This window comes from Gobio gobio (genome assembly GCF_949357685.1).
Source record: "Gobio gobio genome assembly, chromosome: 2".
Classification (NCBI taxonomy): Eukaryota; Metazoa; Chordata; class Actinopteri; order Cypriniformes; family Gobionidae; genus Gobio; species Gobio gobio.
The window spans coordinates 9252623-9266061 of NC_137098.1; the positions used below are offsets into that span (position 1 = coordinate 9252623).

General features: G+C 43.2%; 1 protein-coding gene across 5 annotated transcripts in view; it reads left to right on the plus strand.

The window, feature by feature from the left end:
* The window catches only part of nfat5b (nuclear factor of activated T cells 5b), a 91813-nt gene that overhangs the window by 71957 nt on the left and 6417 nt on the right, over positions 1-13439 (plus strand). For 4 of the 5 annotated variants that reach the window (XM_079802828.1, XM_079802830.1, XM_079802832.1 and 1 more), the window contains 8 exons: positions 1253-1443; positions 1617-1789; positions 6390-6524; positions 6619-6674; positions 10812-10944; positions 11209-11277; positions 11391-11485; positions 11594-13385. In XM_079802828.1, the coding sequence (XP_079658954.1) occupies positions 1253-1443; positions 1617-1789; positions 6390-6524; positions 6619-6674; positions 10812-10944; positions 11209-11277; positions 11391-11485; positions 11594-13385 (2644 nt within the window). The remainder of the gene's footprint in view (positions 1-1252; positions 1444-1616; positions 1790-6389; positions 6525-6618; positions 6675-10811; positions 10945-11208; positions 11278-11390; positions 11486-11593; positions 13386-13439) is intronic. The other variant, XM_079802829.1, reaches the window with a different exon arrangement.

Sequence of the window (13439 nt, forward strand, 5' to 3'; positions counted from 1 at the left end):
TGCTGGAAGTAGCCATCAGAGGATGGGTACATGGTAGTCATAAAGGGATGGACATGGTCAGAAACAATGCTCAGGTAGGCCGTGGCATTTAAACAATGCCCAATTGGCACTAAGGGGCCTAAAGTGTGCCAAGAAAACATCCCCCACACCATTACACCATCACCACCAGCCTGCACAGTGGTAACAAGGCATGATGGATCCATGTTCTCATTCTATTTACGCCAAATTCTGACTCTACCATCTGAATGTCTCAACAGAAATCGAGACTCATCAGACCAGGCAACATTTTTCCAGTCTTCAACTGTCCAATTTTGGTGAGCTTGTGCAAATTGGAGCCTCTTTTTCCTATTTGTAGTGGAGATGAGTGGTACCCGGTGGGGTCTTCTGCTGTTGTTGCCCATCCGCCTCAAGGTTGTGCGTGTTGTGGCTTCACAAATGCTTTGCTGCATACCTCGGTTGTAACGAGTTGTTATTTCAGTCAAAGTTGCTCTTCTATCAGCTTGAATCAGTCGGCCCATTCTCCTCTGACCTCTAGCATCAACAAGGCATTTTCGCCCACAGGACTGCCACATACTGGATGTTTTTCCCTTTTCACACCATTCTTTGTAAACCCTAGAAATGGTTGTGCGTGAAAATCCCAGTAACTGAGCAGATTGTGAAATACTCAGACCGGCCCGTCTGGCACCAACAACCATGCCACGCTCAAAATTGCTTAAATCACCTTTCTTTCCCATTCTGACATTCAGTTTGGAGTTCAGGAGATTGTCTTGACCAGGACCACACCCCTAAATGCATTGAAGCAACTGCCATGTGATTGGTTGATTAGATAATTGCATTTATGAGAAATTGAACAGGTGTTCCTAATAATCCTTTAGGTGAGTGTGAAAAATAGAACTTTTTTGTTAGAAAAAAAAACACAAATAAAAAACAAGCCCAGCCCAGGTGAGGAAAAAGTAACGTAATACATTACTTTTCTTCTAAGTAACTCAATTAGTTACTTTTTAAGGTAATGCATCACTTTTCAAAGTAACTTTCTCCAACTCTCACAGTACCAAAACACTGGACTGGAGTCTTCACATCTCATTTTATGACTATACATATTTGAAAAAAAAATACTATTCATTTCTTTATATGAAACATTTCAATGAGGAGAAAAAATGAATGTACCTTTAAGATGAGGGTTATGTCATGGTTCTCACTTTTCAATATCTATATGTTATTCTGCTAACCACACGTTTCTTGATCCTCACAGCTTGAGGGTGTGAAGGAGTCAGTGGTCCTGCAGATTTTTGTGGGCAATGATGCCGGACGTGTGAAGCCCCATGGGTTCTACCAGGCTTGCAGAGTTACAGGCCGGAACACAACTGCCTGTAAGGAAGTGGACATTGAAGGCACCACTGTCATCGAAGTACCTCTGGATCCCAGCAGCAATATGACTCTGGCGTATGTAACAACGTGTCAGCTTTGTAGAATTGCATCAGACTTTCAAGCTTTAAATTGTTCATTAAACTTTGAACTGAATTCCCAGTCTTCTACTCCAGAGGCTTGTAGTGATCAAATGTGGTTGGAAGTATTGATATTGACAATGACCAGCTGACACTCGGGTGTCTTTACAGTGTAGACTGTGTGGGGATCCTGAAGCTCAGGAATGCCGATGTGGAGGCCCGTATTGGGGTGGCTGGATCTAAGAAGAAGAGTACCCGTGCCAGACTGGTGTTTCGAGTCAACATCCCACGCCCGGATGGCTCTGTGCTCACGTTACAGACCTCGTCGTCTCCCATACTGTGCAGTGAGTGGCTTTGGGTTATTCATAGCATCTCCCTGCTGGCGAGCCCAGCTGGTGCTCTCATCACATAGGAGAGGTAGGGATTAGAGGGGGGGATAATGAATGTTTATATTATTAAAGCCATAGAGCCAAAAAAAAAGGAGAGAGAATGAGTATGAGGCAGAACATCAGGTGCTTACTGAAGGGAGCTTCTAGGTCTGTGATGAATTTCAGTGTCGCCAGCAAATAGAGGAATATTCCTGATTACAACTTAAGTTCTACTGACACCATCTGTAGCATTCTGTCAATTACCACAGAAAATGGTTTTGATTTATCCCTCATTGTGTTAGTAAGGACAGAAAACGCATTTGCTAGGGTTCTTTTTAATAATGTGATACAAATGTACCACATATTCATGCCCTCCATCCTGTAGATTCAGTAATACAAATGTCCTACAACACTTACTGGGTGCTGCTTTTTGCACTGGAGGTGTTGTTGCATGGACACAATGTCTTAAAAATGTGGCGCTCATAGCGTGAAATGCTGAGAAAAACATTTAAAGGGGTGGTAAACCACGATTTCACTATTCTAACTTTAGCTAGCGTGTAATGTTGCTGCTTGAGCATAAACAACATCTGCAAAGTTACAACGTTCAAAGTTTAAAGCAAAGGGAGATATTTGCTTTTAAAGAAATCAGTTTCTAAGAACTACAGCAAACGGCCAGTAGGCGACTACACACATTCCTCCAGGGTTGGTGACATCACCAGGCTCAATATTTACATAAACCCCTCCTCCTAGAATATTAAATAAGGGTGGGTGAGGCCATTTTGTATCGCGGCGCTGTTGTGGTATAGTTAGGCTGGAGTGTTGGCGCAATGCCAAGGAAACGCTGTTATTTTCATCCGGATTGCAGGTCTGGGGTACTTGCTCTGTTCAGCCTTCCTTGTGGGACGGGGGTGCGTTGCAGAGCGTTTAACATACAGCATGTTGCACGTGTGTGTATGAGACAGCGGGGAACAGGCGCGCGCGGGGCTCCCTGCAGCACATCTTACGGAGGAAAACATCCACCGTCTTCGCGATTTCAATGCCGGATTTGCACAACATCAGCTGTGTGAAAAAAACACTGCCAGTGCGTGGATGCACGACGCGCGCGCTGCACATTTTACGGAGGACAACTTCCACAAACTTCGCGAGTTCAATACAGGATATGCACCACGGCTTGTCCTGAAAGCTGGATTTACAAACAGAAGCTGTTTACGGGCCACAACCTGTAAGTCTGATTTATTTTTCATCGATGTGTTTTCCTGTAATAGGTTGTAGCAAGGAAGTAAACAGATGACAGCGCTGTTCTGCAAACCAGTCTGTTAAATGCTCATTCATACTTAACGTTATCCGACGAACACCTAGGGCCCTATCTTGCACCCAGCGCAATTGACTTTGTACACCGACGCATGTGTCATTCCTATTTTGCACCCGCGCAAAGCGCGCTTTTCCCTCCACAGAGGCACGTCGCTAAACTAGTGAATGAACTTGTGCTCCCTGGGCGGTTCAGCGCAAAAAAGGAGGCGTGTTCCGGCGCAAACAATCCCTGGTGCTATTTTGCTGTTCCATTAAACAATTGCGCCACTGACCAGAAAAAACCTAGTCTAAAGTCAGTGGCGCGTTGCGCGTTGTTCATTATGCTATTTTAAGGGCGCATGCTTGACCATAATGTATAGCGTGCACAACGCGCATACACTTTGCTCATGTAACCTAGATGCAACAGTTATTTTTGCAAATCATAAATTGTTACACTAAAAAAATATTAACACATGAGATGACGGAAATCATTGTGGTGTGCCACGAAGATGTGAAAAAATAGGCATAAATCTAACTTACAAATGATTCAGGCTAATTGTAATAATTAAGGATAAGACCTGTTTGCCCAATAGTGGCAAGACATATATGTATATAAGGACATCTGACAAATTGGTTTGTCCGTCAAGAACCAGGAAAAAAAATCAACTGAAAAACTGAAAAAACTGAAAGACTGAAAAAAAAAAAGACTGTGAAATCACCTTTACCATAATGTACAACATTACAACTTCACTTCTCTGTCTTTCACTGCTCTTAAAAGAACATCAGTCTCCTCGGCTGTGAACCGCTCCTGGCGTGCGCCTGGTAAATAAGCCATAATAATAGCAATCCATAATGGAACTTGCGCACCTGCTTTTAAAGGGAATGTTGGATGACGCTCGGATTGGTTTATTCACGTTACGCCCAAACCACACCTATGAATAATGAAGCTACTTCAGACCAACCCATTTTAGATTTGCGCCGGGCGCAAGAGCCATTTATCCCGCCGGGAAAATAGCAACAGCGCCGAGACCCGCCCACAAAGTTACTTGCGCTTCGCGCTTTGATACTTGCGTTTCAGATCGTTAAAATAGGGCCCCTAATGTTACAAACACTAACGTTAAAATCTCAACAGCGAACCTGGCATTAGTGTAAATGATTCTTTGATTAGAGCTTTTATGTATTGTTTATCTACAGGCTTGCTAAACATGGTTCTGTGTGTGATTTGGCTAACTTACTAGTTAAAGCCAGTGTTTAGTGTTCGTTTTGGGTTAGTTCTTGCGCAGATATTTGGCTATAATCGTTCTAAAAATACAAAAGTTAAAGTTCCATTCAGTAGCGATTATAGATCTGCAGTCTTTACTCTTGAGGACTGAACAGGTTCTGCTCGATCATCTTCACTCAAATGTTCTGGGTCTGATTCGGGCTCAGATTGGTGTGGTTTTATTGACGCCGTTGTTTCTAATACTGACCAAAGCACAGCCTCCGGTAAAGGTAAGGGGCGTGACGTTTCCGACAAACGTGCACTAGGCGGTTAGCGAATCACAACACACTGGGCCAGCTAACCAATCTGAGCCCATCGCGTATTTTTGAGGGACTGGCTTCATACAACCCGGAAAGCATCAGACCGTTTTACAAGGAGGGACAGAGCAGTGTAGAATAAAGGTCAAATATATGAAAAATAAGGCACTTTTTTTCAAACGAAGCATGAACACATGTTACAGTGCACCCCACAAACACAGTCAAGCCTTCAAAAGAATGTGTTTTACCACCCCTTTAATACTGAAGTCAATTTTGAAGAAAGAATATATTAGTACTACACTATATTGCCAAAAGTATTGGGCCATCCCTCCAAATAATTGAATTCAGATGTTTCAATCACTTCCATGGCCACATGTGTATAAAATCAAGCACTAGGCATGCAGACGCTTCTACAAACATTTGTGAAAGAATGGGTCGCTCTCAGGAACTCTGTGAATTCAAGCGTGGTACCATGATAGGTTGCCACCTGTGCAATAACTCCATTCGTGAAATTTCCTCACTAATAAATATTCCACAGTCAACTGTTAGTGGTATTATAACAAAGTGGAAGCAATTGGGAACATGTGAAATCACAGTGTGCAGAAGTCGCCAACTTTCTGCAGAGTCAGCTACAGACCTCCATACTTCGTGTGGTCTTTGGATTAGCTTAAGAACAGTGCGTAGAGAGCTTCATGGAATGGGTTTCCATGGCCGAGCAGCTGCATCCAAGCGTTACATCACCAAGTGCAATGCAAAGTGTGGGATGCAGTGGTGTAAAGCACACCGCCACTGGACTCTAGAGCAGTGGAGACGTGTTCTCTGGAGTGACCAATCACACTTCTCTCTCTGGCAATACGATGGACGAGTCTGGGTTTGGTGGTTGCCAGGAGAACGGGACTTGCCAAGTGTAAAGTTTGGTGGATGGGGGATTATGGTGTGGGGTTGTTTTTCAGGGGTTGGGCTTGGCCCCTTAGTTCCAGTGAAGGGAACTCTTAATGCTTCAGCAAGACATTTTGGACATTTTCATGCTCCCAACTTTGTGGGAATAGTTTGGAGATGGCCCCTTTCTGTTCCAACATGACTGCACACCAGTGCACAAAGCAAGGACATGGATGAGCGAGTTTGGTGTGGAGGAACTTGAGTCCTGACCTCAACCCGATAGAACACCTTTTGGAATGAATTAGAGCGGAGACTGCGAGCCAGGCCTTCTCGTTCAACATCAGTGCCTTACCTCACAAATGCGCTTCTAGAAGAATGGTCAAAAATTCCCATAAACACACTCCTAAACCTTGTGGAAAGCCTTCCCAGAAGAGTTGAAGCTGTTATAGCTGTAAAGGGTGGGCCAACTCCAAATTAAACCCTACGGATTAAAAATGGGATGTCATTAAAGTTCATGTGCACATAAAGGCAGGCGTCCCAAAACTTTTGGCAATATAGTGTATGTGAAGGATTAATTGCAATTCTTTTGATTATCATGTAATTAATTTGTCGAGTTGTTATTCACTTATAATTTAACTCTAAGAAGCTACTATACCTCAAAGTAAAAAAGCAGAAATGTGAAGTTTGCCAACTTTTGTAGGAAAATGCACTTCTGGTGTGTGTTACCCTTTCTTTTTCGCTAGTCACAGGCTGATTTGGCTATATGGATTTGTTGACCCACACGTATATGATGTGCAGGAACTAAATGTTTAGTCATGGTCTGCTGTTACGTGGCTGTGTATCCTAATGGTCTTTTTCTTTCTTTCTCCGATTGGTTCTGTTTTAATAGCCCAGCCTGCAGGAGTACCTGAGATTCTCAAGAAGAGTTTACACAGCTGTTCGGTTAAAGGGGGGAAAGAAGTCTTTATTATTGGAAAAAACTTTCTCAAAGGAACCAAGGTCATGTTTCAGGAGAATGCTTCAGGTATCCTTACATGTTAAAAAGTGTCATGCCCTTTTATGTGCAGCTTATCCTGCACAACACTTGCCCTGTTTAACCTCTGCCTGTTTGATTGCAGCAGATGATAAGTCCTGGAAGGCAGAGGCTGACATTGACATGGAGTTTTTCCATCAGGTAAGCCATAGCATCTGCTGTGTCTATTATTTGACTGTGTGAGATGATCAAGCGCTGCAAAAATAGAGGCAGCTTTGTACCGGTCACAGACTTCAGTGTCCCCATTTGTTGCCTGACATGAATTTGGAAAGAACGGCAGATTGATGACCTAGATACACAAACAGTACGCAATAAAGTTTTTTGTTCTTTTTGAGTAAGTGTTTTAACCCTCTGGTTTTGAAATTTTAAAAATCACTGCTTCATCGGAATGATATGAAACTTGGTGACTTTTCTAGCATTAGGTATGCAAACACACACAACAAATGGGGTCATGATTCGAGCATGCTAATTGGTAGTTTAAAAAAAAGTAGCGTTCATTGTCTTTGGTCATAAATGACCGACCATAGGAAATGAATGGGAAATCGGCAAAAACACAAATTCACAGAAAAAATCTATATTTCTAACAAACAAAAGAAAATCTAAAACTTTTATAATAAATAGTCTTTGAGATTTTTTTAATATATATTCAAATCCATCAAAAAAATCATTAAATGTGTTCAAAACAGAACTGGGGAATTCTCAAGCCTCTCCATAGAGACATCTAGTGATTACACCCATGGTTGCATGATTTCTTAAATAATTCCAAAAGAGGGCGCTAATCTGCCTTCAAAAAAAAATATTAGGCCTAGTCTGTATTTTAACCTGAAATACTGTAATAATAATAATACAAAAAAATACCCCCAAAAAAAATTTGTAAAACAATTTGTATAATTTTCAATGGCAAAAGTAGACCATAATTATTGCATAGATATAAAAATACCATCAAATCATCTAAAAATACAAAATTAAAAAGAAAAAATATTATTGAAGAAAAATAAATTGCATTGGTTTTACTGGGGTGGAGGAAGTTTAATTTTTAGGTGTCCGGTCACTTATGACCGGGAAGACAACCAATGCAACCCCAAACGAAGAGCACCAGAGGGTTAAATATATCTGTTTTTACAGTGACTTGTCCTGAAATATCAGCAGTGATTTTTGTCATTTTCAATGTTTTTTAAAAATATATATTGTGTGCTGCCACAAAAAAACTGTATTCTAGTAATGCAAAGGATCCATAATTTTCACAAATGTAGCCAAAAATGGCTTTGAGTTGTAAATAAATCTGGTATTAAAATTGCAACAGAATGCATGGTCTGACATCCTATCCTATCTTCTCATATACACTGCTCAAAGAAATTAAGGGAACACTTAAATCACACATTGGATATCAATGGATAAAAGGGGTGATGAATTGAGAAATCAACTTTCTCTAGAGCTTTTGATATATAAAAGGTCATGGTAATATAAGAATATCCTGTAAGTTTCACAGCTGAAAACTTCCTTGTTAGTCAAAGAAAAGCTTTTACTGACACCAGGCCCAGCAAACGATCGATCTCAGAATGTGCCCAGCTATGACGTTAGAGTGTGGTGAAATACCGCCTCAACAGAATAAGAACAACGCCTGATTCTGTGTACCTGTCACAGGCTGAAGAATCCTTTATTTGTGGTGTTGTTGGTTCATTGCGACTCGGACATGTATGGGCTAGAGCTTGGAAAGGCCAACGTCCCGGGGCTATGTGTTTTCCAGACGGGCTACCAAAACGTAAGCCCGGCCTGCCGACGGGCTGTCTTAAATAGTGAAATAACATTCCTTTCTTGGTGTGCGTTGTTCACTCTCTTGACTTGATATTTGAAGGAAAAGTACAATCGTGGAAGTTTTGATCATGCAGTCTGCAACATATTTTGTGTGTGTGTACGGTTCACGCTTATATCCACCGATCGGGCGGGCCAAGTAATAAAAAAATAACATTCCAATCAATCGCGGGTGGATGAGAGATAAATCATTGTGTTTTTTTGATAAAGATATTTTGCGAGCCCTGTGGGACAAATCATTTCGGTTGCCGTTTCTCACAGGCTTTCAAAACAATTCCTTGTGTATCCTACTCACAGGGGAGCTGAAGCTCATTAAATATGCAAAACTGTTATCCAATCCTAGCCGTGGGCGTTTACTTCCAAGTCTTCAGTGCCGCACGCCCATCAGAACCCAGTGTTTCTTGAGAGAGTGCCATGTGCCAGTATGCACTCACAACAACGTCTGGGCATGCCCGTGATGAGATGGTGGATGGTGTCCTGGGGGATCTCCTCCCAGACATGAATCAGGGCAACAATGAGCTCCTGGACAGTCTGTGGTGCTACTTGGTGGCTTCGGATGCTCTGATATGTCCCAGAGGTTCTCAAATGGATTTAGGTCTGTGGAGTCAATGGCATCAATGCCTTCGTCATCTGAAAACAACACACTCTATCCACATGAGGCCGGGCATTTTCATGCCCCACGAGGAACCCAGGGCCCACTGCACCAGCATAAGGTCTGAAAATGGCTCTTGAGGATTTCATCCCGGTACTTAACAGCAGTAAGGGAACCATTGGCTAGCATTTGGATGTCTGTACGACCCTCCAAGGATATTCTTCCCCTGGCCCACCGCCAAACCGGTCATGCTGGATGATGTTGCACGCAGCATAACATTCCCCACGGCATCTCCAGACTCTTTCACGTTTGTCACATGCTCCGTGTGAACCCACTCTCATCCATGAAAAGAACGTAGTGCCAATGACTTGCCAATTCTGGTGTTCTCTGGCAAATGCCAATCGAGCTGCACGGTGCTGAGCTGTGAGCACAGGTCCCACGTGAGGACGTCGGGCCCACATACCACCCTCACGAAGTCTGTTTCTGACAGTTTGGTCTGAAACATGCACACCATTAGCCTGCTTGAGGTCATTTTGTAGGACTCCTCCTGTTCCTCCTCGCACAAAGGAGTTGTTGCCCTTCTACGTCCCTGTCCAGCTCTCCTTCTGTAACAGCCTGTCTCCCGGTATCTCCTCTGTGCTCTTGAAACTGTACTGGGAGACACACCAAACCTCCTTACAACGGCACGTATGGATGTGCCATCCTGGAGGAGCTGGACTGACTGAGCAACCTGATTGTGGACCCTAACAAAACTCAAAACTAAAGACAAATGAGTCAGGAAGAATAAGGAGAGAACAATTGTCTCTGGCCACCACCTGCAAAATCATCCCCTTTTTATGGGTTGTCTTGCTGTTGCCTCCCCAGTGCACCTGTTGTCACTTTAATTTGCACCAAAGCAGTTGAAACTGATTCACAATCACTTGTACTTCCTAATTGGAAAGATTAATATCCCTGAAATCAGGGGCGGCGTTTACATATGGCATAGTATGGCAGTTGGCATACCCTGGCATTCAGACAAGCAGGGGATATAAACAGCTCATGGTGCTGCTCATTAGTTCTGTTGCAGATTTGAAAAGCAAATTTAAACAGCCTAATGCCGTGTCCGACTCCTAACCAGACGCGATGGGACAAGATTTTCAGATGTTCAGCGCCAAACCAGACTCGACCAAAGATCAATCAATCAGAAATCACAGCCAATCAGAAGAGCGTGTGGGTTTTTTTTAATCATAGAATACACCTGTTTGTTCACCTTGAGTTGACAGTTTGAACAATGTTGTTTCCTTTAATTTATTTCAAGATCTGAGGTGAATTATCCATTGTTATTTCAGTAAGGCTACGTCAATAAAGGTTTAAAAAAAAGATATTCAAACTCACTTTAAATTCCTTTTACATTAAATAAAGCACATAATCTGCACTTTGTATGTTGTTCCAGCCACAAATTCAACGCCGCAGAAATAAAAACCGTGAATCGCCGTTGCGGCTGGTTAGTACGAAAAACTCAGATTAACATAGAAAATATATTTTTAATGACGTGTCACGTTTGGTTAGGACACAGTGAAGGCTTATAGGGCTGTTTCAGTATTTGCATTGATTTTGTATTATTGTTAAGTTCTTTTAGTGGATTTTTGTCCACTTTTTGTTTAGATATAATGTGATTATTTGGGAATGTCATTGTTGTATGGCCAGAAGGACTCATGCCATACCCTAGGTTTTTGTGAAACGCCGCCACTGCCTGAAGTTTAATTGACTTGGTGTTATACTGTGATGATTAAGTGCTCCCCTAATTTTTTTGAGCAGTGTATATGACACCATGTTGCGATTTAAAAAAAAAAAAAAAGTGTGATCTTTTGATCTTTGACTTTCTCCCCTTATAGAATCACCTTATTGTCAAAGTTCCTCCATATCAGAATCCAGCTATCACATCTCCCGTATCTGTTGGGATCTATGTTGTTACAAATGCTGGACGTTCCCATGATGTTCAATCATTTACATACACTCCAGAGCCAGGTCAGTTTAATCTCCACCCCATTTCCCAATCCTGTTCCTTGAGGCACACCAACAATACACATGTTGGGTGTCTCCCTTATCTGACCCACCTATATCAGGTCTTGGAGTCTAAATGAGCTGATGAGTTGAATCAGTTGTATTTAAATAGGAAGAGTTTGAAAATGTGTACTGTTGGTGTAGTTCCAGGAACAGGTTTGGGAAACACTGTGCCAGAATGGTTTACCAGTTAGAAAAAATCACTAATTTTGAAACACACTTTTTCAGCTGTCGATTCTTCTGTGAAAAAGGAAGTCTTGCCTCCAGTTGCACCTTGTTGTTTTGAACAAATAAAAGGTGAGCAAACATCTATGTGACTATTAGCATAACGTAATGTTGCGCTATGATTGCCAGGGTATTTCCTGAAATGTAAGTGTCACTGGCCTTCTTCTGTCTGTTGTTTCATACAGTAATCGATTCTGCCTTGATGACGCCGGTTTTGCCTCTTGTTAAACGAGAAGAGGCCACACCAATGGAGGTCTCCAGTAACCCCTCGGCCTTCAAGGTTTGTATAAATCACGAGACATCAATCACCACAATAAATCAGTACCGCATCAAGCTTTTCCGTATAATTTGATAAATGCCTATGTTTATCCTGTTTGAAACCCAACAGACCTCTGAAGTCATCAATTCAGCTCAGCAAGCCTTAGACATGAGTACTGAGATCTCCACCAATAACTGCAAATTTTCCAGTCCGCTGGCACACCAAACAAGAGAACAGGATCAATCTCCAAATTCTGTCTTTTCCAACAAGGAACCATTCAGCACCATCCAGGAACAGAATCTTGCACCCAGCGGCTCTTTCCACGTGCCTAATAAATCTCTTCTCCAGCAAGGAGTTCAGCCATTCCTCTTGGAACACAGAGACAGTCTTGGACCGGAGAGATCGAGCAACAGTGGCGGATCAGTGGTGGGTCTGTCCCAAATAGATGACAACCCACAGCAACAACTCTCACTTCTACCTCCAGATGAGGTGGCACAACTGGAGCAGGCTGTGCGGCAGCTGCAAGCAAAGGGATTCTGCAACATCCAACTCCAGAGTGAGAATTCACTGTCAAAGCAAAGACAACATCAACTCCAACAGCAGCAGCATCAAATCCAACAACAGCAGCAGCAAATCCAGCAACAACAGCAGCAAATTCAGCAACAGCAGCATCACATCCAGCAACAAGAGCAGCAAATCCAGCTGCAGCAGCAGCAACACCACCAGCAGCAAGCTCTGGAAAACCTTCAACATCAGCTTTTTCAGCCCCAGGTTCAGATTCATTGTAGTTCAGAGCAACAGAGCTCTTCCCAGGGAATGGTGCAGAATGGAAATTCCCTCTTCCAGCAAACCCCATCACAACAACAGCAGCAGCAGCAGCAGCAGCAGCAGCAGCAGCAGCAAGCAACCTTGTTTCAACAAGCAACCGGCTTTCTTCAGCAGCAACCCAGTCATTCCTCACCTTCCCTGTTTCACAACCCTACGGCCATGACCGAAGCCCAAAGCCCACAGGAGGCTCTTTTCCACACACAGAAGACCTCGCCCAACCAGGATCAGGTCCAATCTTCCCTTTTCCAAAGCAATCTCACGGTTCTCAGTGGGTCCAACATGTCTGTAGAAACTCAGCCCTCTGCAACCAGTATGTTTCTTTCCCAGAATACCGTACCAGGTCAACTTACTGTTAATGCCAGCCAGCCACAGCAGATGGCTTTCCTCACTTCTATGCAGGGGACTCTCGAGGCCCCATCTGTATTTCAGACTCCAACCCAACTGTCCCCGATTCAGCAAGGCACTCCAATGGAGCAGCAGCAGTCACCACAGCATGCCCAACCTGGCTCCATTTTCCAAAGCATCTCCCAGTCACCAAGCAAACTCTCCCCTGGTCAGCAGCAGCAGGCTGGTCTACTCCTTGGGTCCTTAAATTCTCCAGTAACACAAGAGCAAACCTCAAATCTGTTATTCGGTGGACAAGTTCAGATCGGATCGATGAACAACAGCAGCCTAGCTTCTCCGGAACAACAGAACACCTCCCTTCCCTTCTCTCAGACCGGCATGGTTACAGTCAGGCAGCAGGAGTCGTCTAAACCCATGACATTTCAGGATCAGAATACTATGGTGGTCAACCCGTCCTCGAATAAGCCAATTTTCCAAGACCAGCAACCAATGCAGTTGGCACCAAGTTCTGGTGCAGGCCCTTCGCAGTCTGTAAACCTCTTCATGTCCCAGTCCAACATGCAAGGGGGAATGGCTTCTCAAGAAACCCTTTTTGCATCACAGAGTGATGTGACCGGAATTCAAACCAGCACTTCCTCTCCAGTACAACAACAGCCTGGTCAACTCTTTCAGACTACAATGGGTGGAAGCCTCAACCAGCCCAACCAGAATCAGCAGCCCGACCTTTTCCTTTTTGAGATCCAGAATGGTTAGGCAATATTCTTAAACATGCTTTTGTCTCGTAATTCAGAGTCGTAACTCA